The sequence below is a fragment of the Diorhabda carinulata genome, chromosome 8 (genome assembly GCF_026250575.1).
Source record: "Diorhabda carinulata isolate Delta chromosome 8, icDioCari1.1, whole genome shotgun sequence".
In the NCBI taxonomy this organism is placed as follows: domain Eukaryota; kingdom Metazoa; phylum Arthropoda; class Insecta; order Coleoptera; family Chrysomelidae; genus Diorhabda; species Diorhabda carinulata.
In genome coordinates, this window is record NC_079467.1 from 12,912,637 (window position 1) to 12,933,515 (window position 20,879).

General features: G+C 29.0%; 1 protein-coding gene across 14 annotated transcripts in view; it reads left to right on the forward strand.

Annotated features, from left to right (window-relative positions):
* The window catches only part of LOC130897076 (neurobeachin), a 735,983-nt gene that overhangs the window by 365,722 nt on the left and 349,382 nt on the right, over positions 1-20,879 (forward strand). For all 14 annotated transcript variants that reach the window (XM_057805651.1, XM_057805655.1, XM_057805652.1 and 11 more), the window contains one exon: positions 9,982-10,077. In XM_057805651.1, the coding sequence (XP_057661634.1) occupies positions 9,982-10,077 (96 nt within the window). The remainder of the gene's footprint in view (positions 1-9,981; positions 10,078-20,879) is intronic.

Here is a 20,879-nt window from a genome sequence, read left to right on the forward strand (position 1 = left end):
ACCATCCATAGTAATTACTCAACTTGTCACGTATTTTATTCTGGATTACACCACCCAGATTGTTCAATGTCTTACAATAAGACGCTGCAGTGATTGTCTCATTACGAGACCGAAACTCCACTAGCAATACTCTTTTTCTGTCCCAAAAAACTGTGCATATGATTTTCCGGGCAGAAATTGTTTGCTTAAACTTCACTTTTTTGGGTGATGATGAATGTAGCCATTCCATGGATTGTTGTTCCGATTCTGGTGTGTCGTAGGCCACCCATGTTTCATCACCAGTAACAATTTGATCTAAAAAATATTCACCTTCATTATGGTACCGCTCAAGGAAAGTCAATGTACTGCCTAAACGTTTGGTTTCCTGCAAATCCGTCAACATTTTTGGAACCCAACGTGAACACAATTTCCGGTATTTCAAGTTCTTGGTCACAATGCGATACAAAACACTACGAAAATATTGAGGAAAGTAGTCGCCAAATGATGAAATTGTAAAGCGTCTGTTTTCTCTCACCTTTTCGTCCATTTTCTGCACCAAATCTTCATTAACGAACGAAGGACGCCCACTCTGTTCTTCATCATGCATATTTGTGCGGCCATCTAAATGCTCTCACCCATTTCGTCAGCATTCCATCACTCATAATTTTTTGTCCGTAAACTTCACAGATCTGACGATGAGTATCGATCGGTTTTACGCCTTTACTGTCAGAGGCAACTTGAACACTCAGTAAAAAACGTACACAATGAAGAATGAGACTGTAATTGTGTCAGTGCGTAGACAAGAGATGTAGGTAACTTACTTAATAAATATATATATATATATATATATATATATATATATATATATATATATATATATATATATATATATATATATATATATAACTGGATGATTTTATGATGTTAACTATATTCAGAATTTTCTATTCACGCAAAGATTTAGATCTGATTTATATTGATTTCGACTTTTCTTCATATTATTGACGAACTGCCTTTCTTGAAATAATGTACACTTTAGTTTGATACCCAATCCAACAGCCAAATGAATAAGCAATTTCTAAAAGTGAGAGAAGAATACTGTTGTACTGAAATTTATAGGAAATTCCTATTTAATGGTTTAAAATAATTGATTTGATAATAGACATGATCGGGACGAAATGACATCCAAATTTCTTACCAAAATTTTATTTTTCCAGTAAGGCAAACCTGAGAGATTCCTTGTGTAGACATGATCAGGAATACCTAATAAATAATAATTTATTTTCATTAGAATCAACCTAGTAATCCGTTACGCGTCAGGATAACCTGATAAGAAATAATCTTTACTTTAGTAAGGTAATCCTGACAGATTCCTTGCAAGGACATGACCAGGAAAGTCTGAAGAAAAATTTATTTATTTCCAAATGAATTAACCTAATGTGATCCTAACGTGGACCTTGTCCAAATAAAGTTAACCTTGTTTTTATCTGATAAGATCATTATGATATTTTAGAAAATTAGGAAAAAGTATTAGTCGGGTGGATGGTACTCTAACCCCATGTGTACCTTGAAAATTTATTATTTCACCCCCTTGTCAAAACATGTAATTGATTTATCGAAACTACTCTTCCTATCAAATTTCACTTCGATCGCAAAATAGTATCATTTTTAGGATAAAGCTCGTATTCGAGTGAAGTTGTATTTCGAAACGATCGACTAAAAGTTGTAAAATAGTATAGCACTTATATGAATAGTTTTAAATATATCCAGAGATTCCCTTTCCTCCAGGGGATCGACAGCTCTATTGATCCTTGACATCCTGCCATTTCGTCTTTTATTTTCTATCTCCAGTAGTTTAGCATATTTCTGTACAGATTCGAATAATGGAATTCTATTTATGAGAATGATGTTCAAAACTATTTTTCGGGATTTCCGGTGGGTTAATTCTAATGTTTCAATAATTAACGTTTCTCAACAGCTTAAAATAAAATTATTCCAGAATATTTCAATTAAACTCGCTTTTTGCACTGCTTTGATTATTTTCTAACAGTTCCTTGTTATTCTAGAAATTTTAAAAGTATGGTTCTAAGTTCGGTTCTGGATTGAAACCCGTGTGGAGCATTTGGAGCTTTTAATCGATCTAAGCTGTAATATTGGATTTCTCGCAAAAACTTTTTAATGGAATTTGGTATTATTGCTCGAAAATAAGTGTGTTGCGGATTAGATTCGAAAATCGAACGTTCATAATGAAAGCGCGTGCTCAACAACGACGCTTGAAACAGTATATTCTATCAGTTATATTGTATTACATAAAATTGTGTTGTCAGCCATAAAAAATATCGTAACTATTTATTTAAGCAAAAAACGCGACCCATAAAAAGTGAAATCTGGGCTTATGCACGGAGGACCGTCATATTCACAACTCCACTTTCTTTATGGTTATATGCTATTTTCAAACATCGAGTCTATACCTATGAGCAGATTCTGGTTGTTCAAGGTATTGGAAAAATTTTTCGTAACTCGAAATTCTGGTCAATTATTTAAATCTTCATATTCACACGTCTTGTCGCATTGTAAATTAGAATACTAACAAGCGCCGGATCATTTTTGATCATGTTTTAGAAGTACAGTTCAGACAGTACAGTACATAGGAAAATGGGATCAAAGTTTCTGAGGTACTTTTTATAGGTTTTACTATTTTTGCTGCTGGTATTCGTGTCCGAGAATAACGTGTTAAACGTCTTCGCAGTTTCCTGGAAATTCTTGATTTTTACCGCATGCCCTTAAGTACATAAGTGTATAAGCAATATACACCTCAACTAGAAGAATTGTTCTCAAAATCCACAAACTTTCAATTCATTACAAGCAACTTTCTTACATCGCAGAAGTTTCAACGGATATTCAAAAAATATCGATAATTATGATTTACTGGTTAAATCATAGGATGAAAACGAAGAATTTAAAAATATTATTCCAGACATATTTTTTCTCTATGCCCAACATGTGCTGATTTCCATATCCTCACTAAGTTTTGTGATCTATCAACAGAAAAGTCTCGCACTTCGACAAGAAGATTCTCGGAATTGAGATAGTCTTGAATGTTAAATCTCAATATCTGTTTTTTCTCGATAATATGTTCTTGTTTCTACGCCTGTGACTTAATATGTGTCAGAAGAATCCATCTCTACTGCTTAGTGTACTACAAAATCTAGACAATGAACGTAATTTGAAATTGTTTATTCTATCATTTATCATTTTGATGCTTGTCAACGACATACATAATAAATAGTATTTGAAATTGAGTTATTATATTGTTAGAACTAAGTCAATCCAATATTTCGTTTAGTAAATAGAGAAGGTTCTTCATTATTAACTTCACAAATGTAAAAATATGAGCGAAAGTCGATTATAATGAAATAGATATGAAATGTGATAAGTTTATGACTAGTACGCTGAAATTTGATTGAGAACAGTCAATCAAAATTAGAATTTATATATATATATATATATATATATATATATATATATATATATATATATATATTGTTATGGTATGAATATATCCAAAATAAATTATTAAATAATAATAAGATATAAATAAAGCAATAAGTTCAGTTTTGTTATTCGGTTACTTAGAGCAGTTTATCACAATAAAATAAATAACATTCTTTATATTAAGTTTTGACCAACACTATAATCTAAATTATTATTTAATTTTGACAAATCCTGTATATTCAAAGAATTTAATCCATAAATTGACAGATAAAACAGGAGCACCAACTTCAAAAATTTGTGTGACATACCAACATAAATTTTAAGGTTATAAATGATAAAATATAAAAATTTTGACAACTGCAATGATAAAATTAATAACATAGGAATGAAATAAATACAACAAAGAAATTATAGAATAATATTATTTGAATAAAGTCACAATAATTTAAAAATTTAGAAATGACAATTTAGTAACTAACTTTTAAAATAAATATCATTGGTTAAAAAAAAAAGTTTGTTTAAAAAAAAAAGAATAAAAAAAAAATCAACAACGAGACATTTTTTTGCAAGAGAAAAAAGAGTAAAATAATTTAATTGAAAATTAAAAAAAATTAAAATCTTGATATAAAAGGCATAAAATATTCAAAGGATTGATAATTAATAATTGTATAAGTGTAGTAATAAGAAATTAGTGAAAACAATTAGATAAAGTGAAATAAGTGAGAATACTCACAAAGGGACAATTTCCAAGATAAAGAAGTTGTGAAAAGGAAAAGAACAGGAGTGGAACTACAGCGGAGTATCTGTTTATTCTGCAAGGCCGTAACAATTTCCAATTTAAAAAAAATAAAAAATAAAAATACAACATAACAAACACTTAAGGTACTGTTCTATTAAGTTTAAGTATTTCTTTTAGTATATAATATTTGAGTTCACATTTCCATATAATTTAGTTTTATGAGTGTAATTATGAGTATGAATGAATGAATGAATGTTTGTAAAATAAAATAATTGTAATAGCTAATTAAGAAATTGTATATTTTGAATATTTTATTCATTATAAAGAACAGACTCGGTCTTAAAACTATTATAATCTGACCTTATAACCATAACAATTTATCGCAATAAAATTTTTTAATTTGACCTCACAATATAATACCCTGAGAATAAAAAAAATAATAACATAATAAAATAAAGAAATTCAAATAATTATTAATGGCGCCCAAATTAAAAATCTGATTTTATTTAAAATAAAATTTATAAAAATAAACATTACACAATATTAATACCATAACAATTTGGCGCCCAACGTGGGGCATATATAAAAATTGGACATAAAAAAAAATTGGACATAACAAAATTTGGCATTGAAGAGTTTACAGTAATAACAAATTTAAACAAGAAAAAATGGAAAAAGGAATGACACTCAGAGATGGGAAACAAATAAGAGCAGAAGGAGAATCAGATGAAGAAGTAAGGAGACATGGAATGGGTGATTTCCAAGTACATTATATGGAACAAGACCATAATGAAGAAACAGAGAGAACTGAAACAGAAGAAATGATAGAAAATCAAACAGCAGAAAATTCACAGAAAAAGAAAGAGAGGATGGATATAATGAGTATGTTCCAGATTATGATAAAAAAAATGGATGAATCTAAAGAAGAAATAAAACGAGAAATGAATACAAATAGTCAAAGAATGGAAGAGAAAATAGAAGATATGAGAAAACAATTGGAAGAAGTAAGAAGCTATGCCGAAAACAAAATACAAGAGACAAAACAAGAAATTCGAGATGAAATGTTAGGAAGATTAATGGAAGTGGAAGAAATACAATCTAGAGAAATGGAAAATATTAAGAAAAATGAAAATGAATTTAAAATGGAAATAAAGAACATACAAGGAAAAATAGAACAAATTGAGAAAAAAGGAATGAGTATGGAATATGTTGGAGGAGTAAAAACAATTTATGGAGCAACTAGTCAAAAATTTGACGGAAATATTAAAAAACTGCATCCAAAAATATTCATAAGAATTTTGAAAAATCGAATAAGAGGAATAAATAATATTGAAGACATAAAGGAAATAATAAGAGATCATTTAGAAAATCATGCGTTAATATGGTTTTCTGCCAGAGAAAAAGATATGTCGGAATTTCAAGATTTTGAAACGGCATTTTTACAATATTTCTGGGGGGAAAATACTCAATCAACCATCAGGGAACAATTATATTTCGGAAAGTTTGATGAAAATAGAAGCCATAGTTTAAACAATTATGCAATCCAACTACATGCGATGACACAATATCTGGAACCACCAATCCCTGAGGAGGAAATCGTTATGTTCATAGCAAGGCATTTCAAGGCAGAATTGGCTGAGACCATTGCAATACAAAATATAAGAAAATTGGATCAATTATCTATGTATCTACATAGAGTAGATAGAAATTTGATCAGACATGAAAATTCACAACAAAATATAAGAACAAATTATAGAAACAATGAAAATAATCAGAGAAACAACAATCAAAATAACAATTGGACAAATAATAGATTTAATAATAATAGAAATTATAATAATAATGCACAAATTAATAATAACAATAATTATAATAACAATAATTACAATAACAGAAACTACAATACTAATACTAACAATAGAAGCAACAATGATTCATACAGACAAAATAATTATAATGACAGGAACAATAGACAATATAGAGGACTGGAGAGTAGAAATTCTGAAGGAAATATGCAAAGAGGAAATGGAGATCAAGAGACAAGAAGAGTAAATTTTCAAAGAATCAATCAAGATAGAAGAAATAGATCAGAAAGCAGAGATGATGATGTAACAAATATGAATGAGACAAGATTACATACAGCACAAATATATAGGGAAAATACAAGACAGACAACTGAACAAATAAATGACAATGAAAATTTTTAAATACGCACACATCAAATAAACAAAATCTATATATTTGTAAATATGAAAATCCAAATGAATTTATAAAAATAAATGAAAATATAGACACAGATGGGAATAATAGTTTAATTATTATAAATGGGCTAATTAACAATTTAGAAGCTAAATTACTTATTGATACTGGATCAGAAGCATCAATGATTAATAAAAATTTTGTTGATAAATTAAATATTCCTACAAATAAAATTATTAAAATCCCAAAAATAAATTTAATAGGTGCTAATTCAAAGAAAATATGTGAAATTAATAGATTAATAAATATAAACGCTAATATTAAGGGAAAAGAATTTAATTTACAAGTATTAATTGCTCCAGATATTGAGACAGAAATAATAATAGGATATGATGAGCTAGAAAAACATAAAGCCATAATAGATATTGAAGAAAGAAGATTAAAATTGGATGGAACATGGATTAACTTTGAAATAATAGCTTTGAAGGAAGAAGGTAAAGTAGTTAATAATATGTACAAGGAAGAATTGAATAAAAATTATGATGATGAAGAAGAAGGGAAAGATGAAGTTATAATGGATTGTCCAGAGGACAGAAAAGAAGAAATAAAAATGTTAATGAATGAATATAATAATTTATTTTCAAAGGAAAATAGAATTGCGAAAGATTATGTACATAAAATAGAAGTCAATGAAGATATTAAGAATTTCAAAGCTAAAACTTATCCTATTCCATACAAGTATAAAGATCAAGTGAGAAAATGCATAAAAGAACTATTGGAAAATAAAATAATAGAAAGAAGCAACTCACAATACATTAATCCTATATTTATTGATATTTCATTAATACTAAAAAAAATTATAACTGGGAATTTATCACAAAATAATTATTGGAATAAAAGACAATAACTGAGAACAACTTATAAAGAAGAATTAAAATTTGGTTTTCTTATTTCTTTTATAAATAAAATAAATCAAGAAAACAAATTTTGGGAATGTTGTTATGGTATGAATATATCCAAAATAAATTATTAAATAATAATAAGATATAAATAAAGCAATAAGTTCAGTTTTGTTATTCGGTTACTTAGAGCAGTTTATCACAATAAAATAAATAACATTCTTTATATTAAGTTTTGACCAACACTATAATCTAAATTATTATTTAATTTTGACAAATCCTGTATATTCAAAGAATTTAATCCATAAATTGACAGATAAAACAGGAGCACCAACTTCAAAAATTTGTGTGACATACCAACATAAATTTTAAGGTTATAAATGATAAAATATAAAAATTTTGACAACTGCAATGATAAAATTAATAACATAGGAATGAAATAAATACAACAAAGAAATTATAGAATAATATTATTTGAATAAAGTCACAATAATTTAAAAATTTAGAAATGACAATTTAGTAACTAACTTTTAAAATAAATATCATTGGTTAAAAAAAAAAAGTTTGTTTAAAAAAAAAGAATAAAAAAAAAATCAACAACGAGACATTTTTTTGCAAGAGAAAAAAGAGTAAAATAATTTAATTGAAAATTAAAAAAAATTAAAATCTTGATATAAAAGGCATAAAATATTCAAAGGATTGATAATTAATAATTGTATAAGTGTAGTAATAAGAAATTAGTGAAAACAATTAGATAAAGTGAAATAAGTGAGAATACTCACAAAGGGACAATTTCCAAGATAAAGAAGTTGTGAAAAGGAAAAGAACAGGAGTGGAACTACAGCGGAGTATCTGTTTATTCTGCAAGGCCGTAACAATTTCCAATTTAAAAAAAATAAAAAATAAAAATACAACATAACAAACACTTAAGGTACTGTTCTATTAAGTTTAAGTATTTCTTTTAGTATATAATATTTGAGTTCACATTTCCATATAATTTAGTTTTATGAGTGTAATTATGAGTATGAATGAATGAATGAATGTTTGTAAAATAAAATAATTGTAATAGCTAATTAAGAAATTGTATATTTTGAATATTTTATTCATTATAAAGAACAGACTCGGTCTTAAAACTATTATAATCTGACCTTATAACCATAACAATTTATCGCAATAAAATTTTTTTAATTTGACCTCACAATATAATACCCTGAGAATAAAAAAAATAATAACATAATAAAATAAAGAAATTCAAATAATTATTAATGGCGCCCAAATTAAAAATCTGATTTTATTTAAAATAAAATTTATAAAAATAAACATTACACAATATTAATACCATAACAATATATATATATATATATATATATATATATATATATATATATATATATATATATATATATACCTTGATTGTTTAGTTAGTGAAATTCTAATTTTGATTGACTGTTCTCAATCAAATGTGATTTACTTCGTTACATTATTCTTTAATAAGCTTATGATGAATCTTATCTTCAAACGGTGCGGCGTAAAAACATGAGTAATACATACTGGTTATTGATAGTGGTTTAATGTCAAACAATATGTCAAACATAGACGGTTGACCTTTGCTGATTGAAACTTCTAAATTTATTTCAAGTTGGAAAAAAATGCCAAAACAGCTCATGAAATTATAAATTTGTGGTGTGGTAATAATGTCCAAGAATAATAGCGATTTACAAGTAAAAATAAGCTGAAGGGAGGGTGGTAAAGCTGCTCGGTATCCTGGATATAGGGTACTTAGCGGCAATTAATAGCCAACGAACTGGCCTCATTTGAAGATACTCAGTCACTGACAAGGCCCAAACCTGCAGTGGAAAATCCTCACTTGTAAATTAAAGAAGATCTACAGTTGAGTAGAGGTTAAGTAGGCCTACTTAAAAAGCACGCGTAAGTAAGTCATTACAGATAAAAGATCGACAGAACACACTCTGAGGAAAATACAAGGGTTAGACCTAGTTGAAAAGCCTTGCTACAAAGTCAATTCCAGAAAGCCTCTACTGGATAAAGCAGGGGCTACCGGGCAGACTTCAAAAGGACTACTCAGGGAATTAAGACCGACAAGGCTTCCCTATTCTTAGTAACAGTAAGGTGGACTAAGTTAGTTAAGGTCGCGAACGATTAGGATTTCTTTGGACAACAGATATCCTTTCAATATAATGTGAACAACTGTAAACTCCAATTTAACAAAGACTACAGGATGAAAACAAATGACAACACATGTCATTTTTGATTCTCGAGTTAGTGGCCAGTAAAAATTTATCTCCCAGTCCATGCTTATTAGATTTGAGACCATGGGATTCCTAACTCTTTCCGAAAATAAAAATTATTTTAAAGAAAGAAACCTTTGAGAAATATTTCCAGTCAAAGCTTTTTCTTTGGCATAAGTGTATTGCTAGCTGTGTTCAATACTTTAATAATATCAGTTTAAAATTCACCCTACCTTTTCACTCTGTTTTATGTAATAAGAATATAATTCGCTCTATTTTTGCTATCACACACCTGATATGTTTTGGTTTGAAGCGAGAAATTTTTTTTCATGTCACTTGGTAAACGTCCCTGTCAGCTTTTATTATATGTTATAGTTAATAAAAATAATTATCCATATTAACTTATCATTTTAATTTACAGCCACGTCACTCCGCTAAGTTGCTAAATGTTTTGAGACAAATGCCACAAAGAACAGGACCAGATGTTTTTTTTAGTTTTCCTGGAAGAAAAGGATCGGTACGTATATCATATATATTATCATATACTTATTTCATTTGATTTGTTAGTATTTGAGATAGCAAATTTCGTATTCACATATTATTTTTATTTATTTTTAATTATAAATTATTAATTATAATCATTGTTCTTTTGGTGATTCACTCAAAAATTGACTAGTACATCATAGATCTCTAATAATAAAATGTTCCTCCTAAACCTAGTGGAATACAGTCGGTCGTAATGCTATAGTATTTTAAAAGTAATTGATTGAATCCTGGTTACTGAAATCCTCCACAAATTACTTGCCCAATGTTGTGACAGTGCTTCAGTCATGAATGATAAAAGATAAATATTCTGATTCCAAATATATACATTGTAGTAACATCAAGTGCATATTATAATATCTGTAGCATGAACAGCCAACTAATCCGTAACAATTTCCCAAGCAGCGTTATCAGAAATTTGTTCTATTCTTTTTCAAAATTCTCTCAAATAACTCAATACTGAATGAAATAATCCTCGAGAGATTGCTACGAATCGTTACAGATTAAGTGTTATTTCCATCCTATAGGAGTTGATACTATTTAAGAATATAGAAACAAACTGGTCAACATTATAAAAGCTGATTAATATAAGGATATCATAATTATATCTTCAAAAAAACAGTCCGAACGCCGCTTCCCAATGTTAAAAAGAATTTACTTGACAAATTCGATGTAAGAAGAAAGATTATCCGCTTTGGGAATGCTGTATGTCAAAAAACAATTTCTCATAATATTGACAATACCAATAAACAAGGAATAGAGCCCAATGGATTACAACCATCGTTCATAAAAAAATCTAACAGTTCTGAAATCAAAACTAAGTTTAGTGACGATAATTTATTGTGGAGGTACATAAAAAATTGTGAATTATTTTTTGTTTTGAATAGAAATGACAAAAAAATGGACCCGTTATGAATGTTATTCGACTTTTGGCACTACCTTCTTTCATAGTCACGAGCTGCTACTGAAAACTATAGGAAATTTAATGAGTGTAATGTAACTAAAATTAACCAAATTATAAGTTATGATACACAAATCTCAAGTTAATAACACATTAGGGAACAAGTTGTTGAAAAACGACAAAATTCTGTAGTCACTGTTTCAAATTACGTCGAAAGTTTTGAAGAATTAGAGTAATAATAGACTTCATTCATATGTGCTATACCCTGTTTTCAAATTAGGAAGACAATTTTATGATCATACTAAAATTATCAGTCTGGAAATGATGAATCACAAACTAAATAATAATTAAGTCAATAGACACAAGGTAAAAGACCGAATGCATATTAAAAACGAAAAAAAAAGAACAAAAATACAAAGAATTTCAAGGTCGATGACTACATTTGTAAGAAGGTTAATAATAAACAGTTGTCAAATTTTGGCGCACATGAAATTTTAAAAAGTTTTGTATTCATTTGCGAAACAAACATTGAAACAATGTTAACTTCTGAGTATTACTTTGCGATATTGAATGTTTTGTGAAGGGTATTTGCCTTTTTTCAACTACCGTCGGGATCTAGGACATAAAATTTGTAATAAAAATTCGAAAATAACCATCTTTCTGGAACATGAAACGAAGTAACTTTGCTCAAATTCATTATGGGATGTAGACTGTAACAAATTTACATTATCTTACTCGTATCTTTAGTAAAAAAAATTGTTTTTTCTAAATTGTAGTTAATATATTGAACATAAGGAAATTATTTAGAAATTTTAATTTTTTCCATTTTCGATTGTGAAATAATTCAATAACTTGTTCGAAAAAATTGTTCCGATAAGCGTCTATCATAAAAAATATAACATCTAAATCCTAAAAGTGATTTTATCAGTATGTCTTTTGTCTCTTTGAGATTCTATCTGTTGATTGCACCTTGTGTCGTGTTATTATTGCTGTGTTTTGCAAAGAGCATAAATCCTGTTTCTGTGAAGCGAATTGTGACGGCTATACAAAATAGTCATGGTTAACGGGAAACTGCGAGAAACGTTTGTGTAAGTTTCGAATACAGGGCCACAACAGCTAGATAAAGCCGCAATCTGGTTTCTACTATTTTGGAAGAACCAACAATCGCAACAGTTCTCATAGAAGATTCGTCCCCTCGTACTGAAGCTACTCGATTTGTACACCGGATTGAAACCGCATATTGTTTTTCTATGAATTGAGACTGCGTAGTTCTTTTAAAAGTACCCTGGTGATCATTAAGAATATCTGAAAATATGGTCTACATAAAATTTTCCACTGCAGGTATATACGGCTCATTGTTTCCAAGATATGGCACTTTGCATTTTATATTTGAAACAAATCGTACATGTATACAATGAGATTGAAAAACGTTTGGTTCATTTTTTCCATGACGTTGATCAACAAAAAGGCTTTCCTATAATAAAATGGTAATGTTTGTCACAATAAAGACAAATACCTTCAAATTACCTGTTTATTAAAAATTTTGTTCTCTGATTGACACATAGTTTTTTGAAAACTCTGTATAGCTGAATAAAATGAAACTGATTGTAGTTTGCACCATTATCTGTACATAAAACATCCGAATTCAAGAGCCAGTGGTGGAGCGATCTGAATTATTCTACTATTATTATAATTTTTAGAATCTTAGCTGTTCTTTGTACTTCTCTAAAGCAGAAATTACTCGCGCTGCATATATTCCAACTACTATGTCTCATACTATCAAATGACAAATTTTTTGAGAAAACTTACAATCGACAATCTCAAAACTTTTTACTTATCACCTTTTCTTTCTCGTGATATTTTTGCCATGCATGTTTCGTTCTTACTAACAAATCGAGACGCGCAAGTAAAGACGTTGACTTGGATAAAACCGCAATATGTCAAACATGACTGTTGCAGTGGTTTAAGACATAGTTTTTTCACTGTGAAGGTGAGCAGATGAGTTAAGAAAATTATATAATATTGTTGTTTGATGCAAATGACGTTCAACTCAAGGGGAAATAGTTTGGGAATTTAGATCAAAAGACGATGATAAAATGAATTCATCACTTTTTTTTAATATTTACTCTCATACAAGGACTCATTCGACATATAAAACAAAAGCAGTTCTTTAAAAGATTCATCCGATTCCAATTCGGAATCTATCAGCTCATCGTGACCGTTTTAGTGGACAACACGTTCACTACGGTGAATCTGCCATGATATCTTATGTCATCTGTAAACAGTTTACATGAATGTGGCAGATAGATTAGTCCAAATACTCTTATCAACAAAACTGTTTCCATTATTCAGTAAATATGGAAGGAAACAAAGTTTGAGTCTTTATTTTTTACGTGGAAAAACAATTGAAGAAACCGTGAATATTATTCTGAAAGTGCTTTATTCCATGGAATTATGTGTGAGGGGTTCTCTGTATTTTAAGGTATTATTAAAATATTTGCCCTTGTACCTACTTAGCGATCGTCGAATGAAAGTGAATGAGATAACCAATGAAATAATCATAATCCAAGCGACATTTTCCGTCGATATATTACAGTAGATGGGACTTGGGTACACAATTATACCATAGAAACGGCCCTCATCCGAGAAACGTGCTTTCAATAAAACAGAAATCGTTTTGATTTATTTAGAAAGGATAAAAAAATAAATGGCCAAATATTCTGATTTTCTAATACGTTTTGATGCCTAACTCAATTAAAACGGGCAGCATTTGTAGAACTAGAGATGTGTTTCATTATGACAATGTGCCTTCACCAGTTCGCCCGCTATTGTAGATAAATTAGCATTATAGCATAAAGTATCTCATTCACCATATTGAGTTGATCTGCCCCTTTCCGATTACTTTGTTTCCAACATTTGGAAAATGGCTTGGTAGAAAACGGTTTTAAATAACTGAAAACGTGATGACAAAGACAAACGCTTCCAATAGATAATTATTTGGAGTGTTAAAAATATTGATAATTGCATTAAGCGTGTAAAGTTTTTTTTGGCAGCAAAATCAATTTTTCATTGATAAACAATCTTCCGTAACAAATCTTCTAATCACTGCTGCCACAACGCCGTACGCTTTTCAATGTGTGCCCGAGTTGATATTTGAGTGATTCTAGATCATACAAACCAACACATTTTTTACTTGTTCATGGTCAATTTTTGGATGCGGAATTTGAGGTACCCAAGATTTTGTCTACCAGATTAATTTTTTGAGATATGCTACATCTATCCATCATTTGACCATACTATTATTTGAAGACATCAGCATTCAAGTCGTCATGGTAGTAACCATTACGAGTAGATTCAAAAGTCAATAAACCCCCTTTAACAAAACCGTTTGAACTACAGATGTGTACTATGTTCACTTAACCTGTAGGTTAATAATTAAAAATAATCTCATTTTCGACTCAACAGTTTAATCTTGTCAAATATATTCGATGTATGTCCGTGCTTCGTTGACCCATGTTTCGTTTGAATAAAATTCATTTCTTTTTTGTTTTCTCATTTCTTGAACAAGTATATTACTCAGATAATTTCTTCTCTTCTTACTACTATTTCTGTTCAAAATTTTGGTTTTTCTGGAGGTTTACGTGCTGTTTTAAACTCGACATATTTCTCTTCTTTTATAACTCTGTAAATCGTAGATTTCCCAACACCAAGCTTACTACTAACCAATTCCACTGTGATATTAACAATTACATATTAATGTTTTTTCATTAACTGTAAAGGGCCGAATTTTCGGCGTTTACACGGCCCTTCCAATTGAAAGTTGTAATTATAGTAAACTGTTACGTATGCAAAACTCTGAGCTCCTTACTAAGTGGACAAAAATCTACAATCGTATTTTCGGCGAAATTTATGGTAAGAGATTCTTGGAATCGAAATAAAACAAGATACAGTTATGTCTTCAACACACATTTCTTTTGGTCTACACAAAACTTTTGCTATTGTTCTGTACAGCTTTTGGTTATAAAAGATCAATAACCTTGTATTGGCTCAGGTAAATAAATTAAAATTTTAGGGAATATTTAGATTATTATGTTATAATGACTGTATTAAGCTTTGCATTAGAAATTAGATTTTATTACTTCCTCGTACATAAAAATAGACTATATTTAAAAGCATTTAAGCATTTTTGTCCGTTGAATACTTATACACATTTCTATTTGTAAAAGCGTCTTCAGAGGTTCTCACCATAGATAATATATAATTTATTCCCTTTTTGGGTACAGGGACTCTTTATTCTATCTCTGAAAATCGTAAATGATGTTGGGCCTATACCTGCTCTTTGTCGTAGTCTCTCTTTTGTGTGGAATATTTTTGACTTCCTATTTTTGTTATTTTCTTGTATATACTCATCTACTGAACTTGTGTAGTCAGATGCTTCTCCTGTTTTCTGTTTCCGCTTATCTTTCTTTAACTCTCTTATTATTAAATATTATCCATTTTCTCTTCTGGAATATGTTAATCATGTTCTGTGTTCATTATGCTGCATAAGTACTCCCATCTTTTCAATATTTTTTGTCACTTCAGATAACGAAGGGAAATAAAAGCTACTTTTCTAAATCGCCACCGGAGCTAAGAAAAATATTGTAGATTGGACATTATGATGCTTCATTTATTACCTATAAAGTTTCAAAAATTTTTCGCATTTATAAATTACGTTGCTTTCATTACTGTGGTGAAGACATATTGGATAAGTGGTTCATCTTATTCTCTCTATGTTATACATGTATGCATTACTTTAAAAGCAACGTCATTGTTTAAATTCCTTTAATATTTATTATATGCATTTTTTATTGTAAGCATCAAGTGTTGATTTCCAATTCTACCATAATTTTCATTTACTGCCAGAACTTTTTTCCTTTTCATAAAGTTTAGCGCTAACAGCAAACATTATTCGACAGCAATTGTTGAGTCATTTACCAGCTTAATTGAATCCGACTCTTACATAAGCTATCGTCAGACTCATTGGAAAAAAGTGAATTTTTTAGTTGTAATCGTATTGTGATCAAAATATTAAAGTTGTTTTTTTATTTAAGTAAAATTTAGACAAATCGTGTTTTATTAGTAATATGATAATTATTCACTTATAATAATAACCCGAACAAAACGTGTTACTATTTATTAATAAGGTGAAAATAAAATGAAAAAAATATATATTTTTATAAAAAATATTGCATAAAAAATAGCTAATTAAAATGGTATATATCAAATCATTAGATCTAATTTTAGTAAATGTTTCAACTTGCACTTCATAATAAATCCCTTGCAATTAATTTAGTTTTCATTCTAAATCTTTACGAGGAAGAACACAAAAACACGAGTACAACACAACTTTAATGTATCAAGAGAAACTGTACATCTGTACAATGCTTATGTTTTGGGTCATATCTACTGATGCTGGCAGATCCATCTAAGGCTCTAAAATTTATTCAACCCTGGTTCATCTATGTGAAACGTCTAGATAATGTTTGTAACATCAAACTCCTACACTTTATGATATTATGAAGATTTGAGATAAACAAATAAAATCAAATATTCTCAATTGGATCTGGCTTAATTGTTTCTCAAAATACTCTCCATTGAAATCAATATACTTTTGTATGCGTTTGAACTAACCAAAAAAAGTGATTTAAACACATCAACCGTTTCTTCAAGTGTAGAAAAACGTCGACCTTGCATTTTTGATCTGCGTGAATAAGAAAAAATCATTGGGTGCCAAACAAGAACTGTACGGCAGATGACCCATTAATTCGATATTTTGACTGTTCAAAAACGTTTTTGTTTGGAGTGATGTGTGAAAACTCGCACTGTCGTAATGGAGAATGATTCGTCTTCTGCGATTGGTTTCCCTGATTTTTTGGCACTTCTGGCAAATAAATGCTAGTGTACCATTCATAATTGACTATTCCACGTTGCTCTAATAGAACGGTTGCGTTCAAGACCCAGTTATTCTGTCGATTATACAGTTATACAGTTATACAGTCGATTGATGTTTAGTTTTGGGTTCATATGCATATATTCATGATTTGTTGCCTGTTACGATCTCATAGATGTCTTTTGAAACTCCGCTACTGAATTATTTGAGCGATTGTCAAATTATTGAATGTATGCGAGTGGGACTAATACTCTAGTATGTATCAATCTCGAAGTATATCACATGGCAATCTTGCAATATCAGTTTACATACCGTATCGATATTTTCTGGCACAACAGCCAATTTTGGACGACCCTCATGAAATTTATCCTGTAGCGAAGTGCTACAACGAAAGAATTCAGAAAACCAGCGAAAGCCGGTGGCTCGAGATGGTGCTTCTTCACCAAAAGTCTAAGCGAGTTTATCGGCACGCCGCTGTTGATTTAATCTACTTTGAAAGTAATAGCAAATCATCGCAGAAAAATGTTTGCGATTGAATTCCATTTTTTTACCAAGATGAATGTTTCAAGTATCTATAAACAATCCAAATAGCACTCGAATGACATGTTCTGAGTACGTTCACCGTTATCAAACTTTATGATGGAAATTTGACATATTCACATCAGTGTTGCTATATTTCAAAAGTTAAATAGTAACCCTCGTACTATGTTCATACACTACACAATAATTTTTTAAATAATTTTACTAACCATGTCAATAAATTATATATATATATATATATATATATATATATATATATATATATATATATATATATATATATATATATATATATTAGTATATATATATACAGGGTGATTCATGAAGACGACTGTCCAATCTAAATTTTGATTTGCGCAATAATTTTTTATGTTTTCACAATATCTCTTTGAAAATTGGCAATTTCACGTTTTTTGGCATGAGGATGAGGATTGGGATAAACTTACAACTAAAATAATAAAAAAAATTCTACTACTCTTCTTTGATTCATGTAACTCAATCGGTTATCGAGTTTATTTGTTTCTACAAAGTTCAATAAATATTAATTTTTTTGCAAGATAAACAAAATGTTAACCCAGATTTCTTTTTACTGATGAGGCAACATTTACCAGACGAGGAATATTTAATTAGAAAAATAATTATTTGTGAGATTCTGAAAATCCACATGCTATGAGGGAAACACATTTTTAGCACGAGTTTAAGGTTAACATTTGGTGTAGTGTAATATGTGGGTATTTAATAAGTCCTTTTGAACTGCCAACCAATTTAAATGGACCTTTTTATTTAGATTTTCTTCAAGAACATTTACACGAATTACTAGAGGATATACCTCTCGCTTTAAGACAAAATATGTGGTATTTGTACAACGGAGCACCACCACATTATTCTTTACAAGTTCGTCAACACTTAAACAAACAGTTTCGGCATCGATGGATTGGTCGTAGAGGTGAATTTTCTTGGCCACCAAGAGGCCCTGATTTAAATCCTTTTATTTTTCAATTTGGTTGCAAATGAAGGCATTAGTTTACAAAGAAAAAATTACTTCTCTTCCACAACTGCGACGGAAAATAGAAGAAGCCGCGGATGTAATTAAAAATAATAGACAAGGATTATTTTATATTAAGAGATCTTTACGAAATCGGATCATAAAGTGTATTGAAGTAAATTGTGGGCATTTTGAGCATTTGCTTTGAAGTTGTTTATTTTTATTTACAAATTTGTTATTGTTACATATTTAAGGAATAATAAAATTTTTTTATGAAAAAATTAAAATTTATTGAACTTTTTAGAAGCAAATAACTCGATAACCGATTGAGTTACACGAATCAAAAAAGTAACTTTTTTTGTAGAATTTAACGCTTTTTAATATTTTTCTATTATTTTAGTTGTAAGTTCAGCCCAAAAAAGTTTACTTTGATTTAATTAACACAAACAAGTGTAACCCTTTATTAGCAATGTTAAATTAGAGTGCAAATTATGATTCCTCATGCCAAAAAACATAAAATTGCCAATTTTCAAAGAGAAATTGTGAACACATAAAAAATTATTGCGAAAATCAAAATTTAAATTTAAACTTTGAACATCTCGGATCTAGCATCTCGGAAACTAGCAATATTTCCATAAGGCATGTTGAGCAGAATCATCATATTTTGAGGTCTAGAATCTACAGTTAAGAGATTGGACAGTCTTAATGAATCACCCTGTATATATATATACATATATATATATATATATATATATATATATATATATATATATATATATATATATATATATATAAATATTTGCTTCACATTTCTCTACCTATATGTTCATATTAATTATAATAATTAATAATTGCTAATAGAGGGTGTTAATTAAATCAAAGTAAACTTTTTTGGGCTAAACTTACAACTAAAATAATAGAAAAATATTAAAAAGCGTTAAATTCTACAAAAAAAATTACTCTTCTTTGATTCGTGTAACTAAATCGGTTATCGAGTTATTTGCTTCTAAAAAGTTCAATAAATATTAATTTTCTCATAAAAAAATTTTATTATTCCTTAAATATGTAACAATAACAAATTTGTAAACAAAAATAAAAAACTTCAAAGTAAATGCTCAAAATGCCCACCATTTACTTCAATACACTTTATGATCCGATTTCGTAAAGATCTCTTAATATAAAATAATCCTTGTCTATTATTGTTAATTACATCCGCGGCTTCTTCTATTTTCCGTCGCAGTTGTGGAAGAGAAGTAATTTTTTCTTTGTAAACTAATGCCTTCATTTGCAACCAAATTGAAAAATCCAAAGGATTTAAATCAGGACCTCTTGGTGGCCAAGAAAATTCACCTCCACGACCAATCCATCGATGCCGAAACTGTTTGTTTAAGTATTGACGAACTTGTAAAGAATAATGTGGTGGTGCTCCGTCGTACAAATACCACATATTTTATCTTAAAGCGAGAGGTATATCCTCTAGTAATTCGTGTAAAGGTTCTTGAAGAAAATCTAAATAAAAAGGTCCATTTAAATTGGTTGGCAGTTCAAAAGGACTTATTAAATACCCACATATTACACTACAGCAAATGTTAACCTTAAACTCGTGCTAAAAATGTGTTTCCCTCATAGCATGTGAATTTTCAGAATCTCACAAATAATTATTTTTATAATTAAATATTCCTCGTCTGGTAAATGTTGCCTCATCAGTAAAAAGAATTGTATCCAGAAAATCTGGGTTAACATTTTGTTTATCTTGCAAAAAAATTAAAATTTATTGAACTTTTTAGAAACAAATAACTCGATAACCGATTGAGTTACATGAATCAAAGAAGAGTAGTAGAATTTTTTTTTATTATTTTAGTTGTAAGTTTATCCCAATCCTCATCCTCATGCCAAAAAACGTAAAATTGCCAATTTTCAAAGAGATATTGTGAAAACATAAAAAATTATTGCGCAAATCAAAATTTAAATTTAAACTTTGAACACCCCATTATCTCGGAAATTAGCAATATTTGCAAAGGCATGTTGAGCAGAATCATCATATTTTGAGGTCTAGAATGTACAGTTAAGAGATTGGAAAGTCTTAATGAATCACCCTGTATGTATATATATATATATATATATATATATATATATATATATATATATAAATATATAAATATATAAATATATAAATATTTGCTCCACATTTCTCTACCTATATGTTCATATTAAACTTTTTAACTTTGTCGCTTATTGTTTCCTATTTTTTAGTGTATTTTAAATGTATAATTTTTTTGGAACAATATTTTTATTTAATTTTGTCGTTATTAAAGTTGTTTAGTTGATTTAAAAAAGTGAAAGTAAGAAGTATCAAATAAAAAGATTATGTGACATCATTCATAAGTACTAAGTTGTCCCTATATTACTAAAATAAAT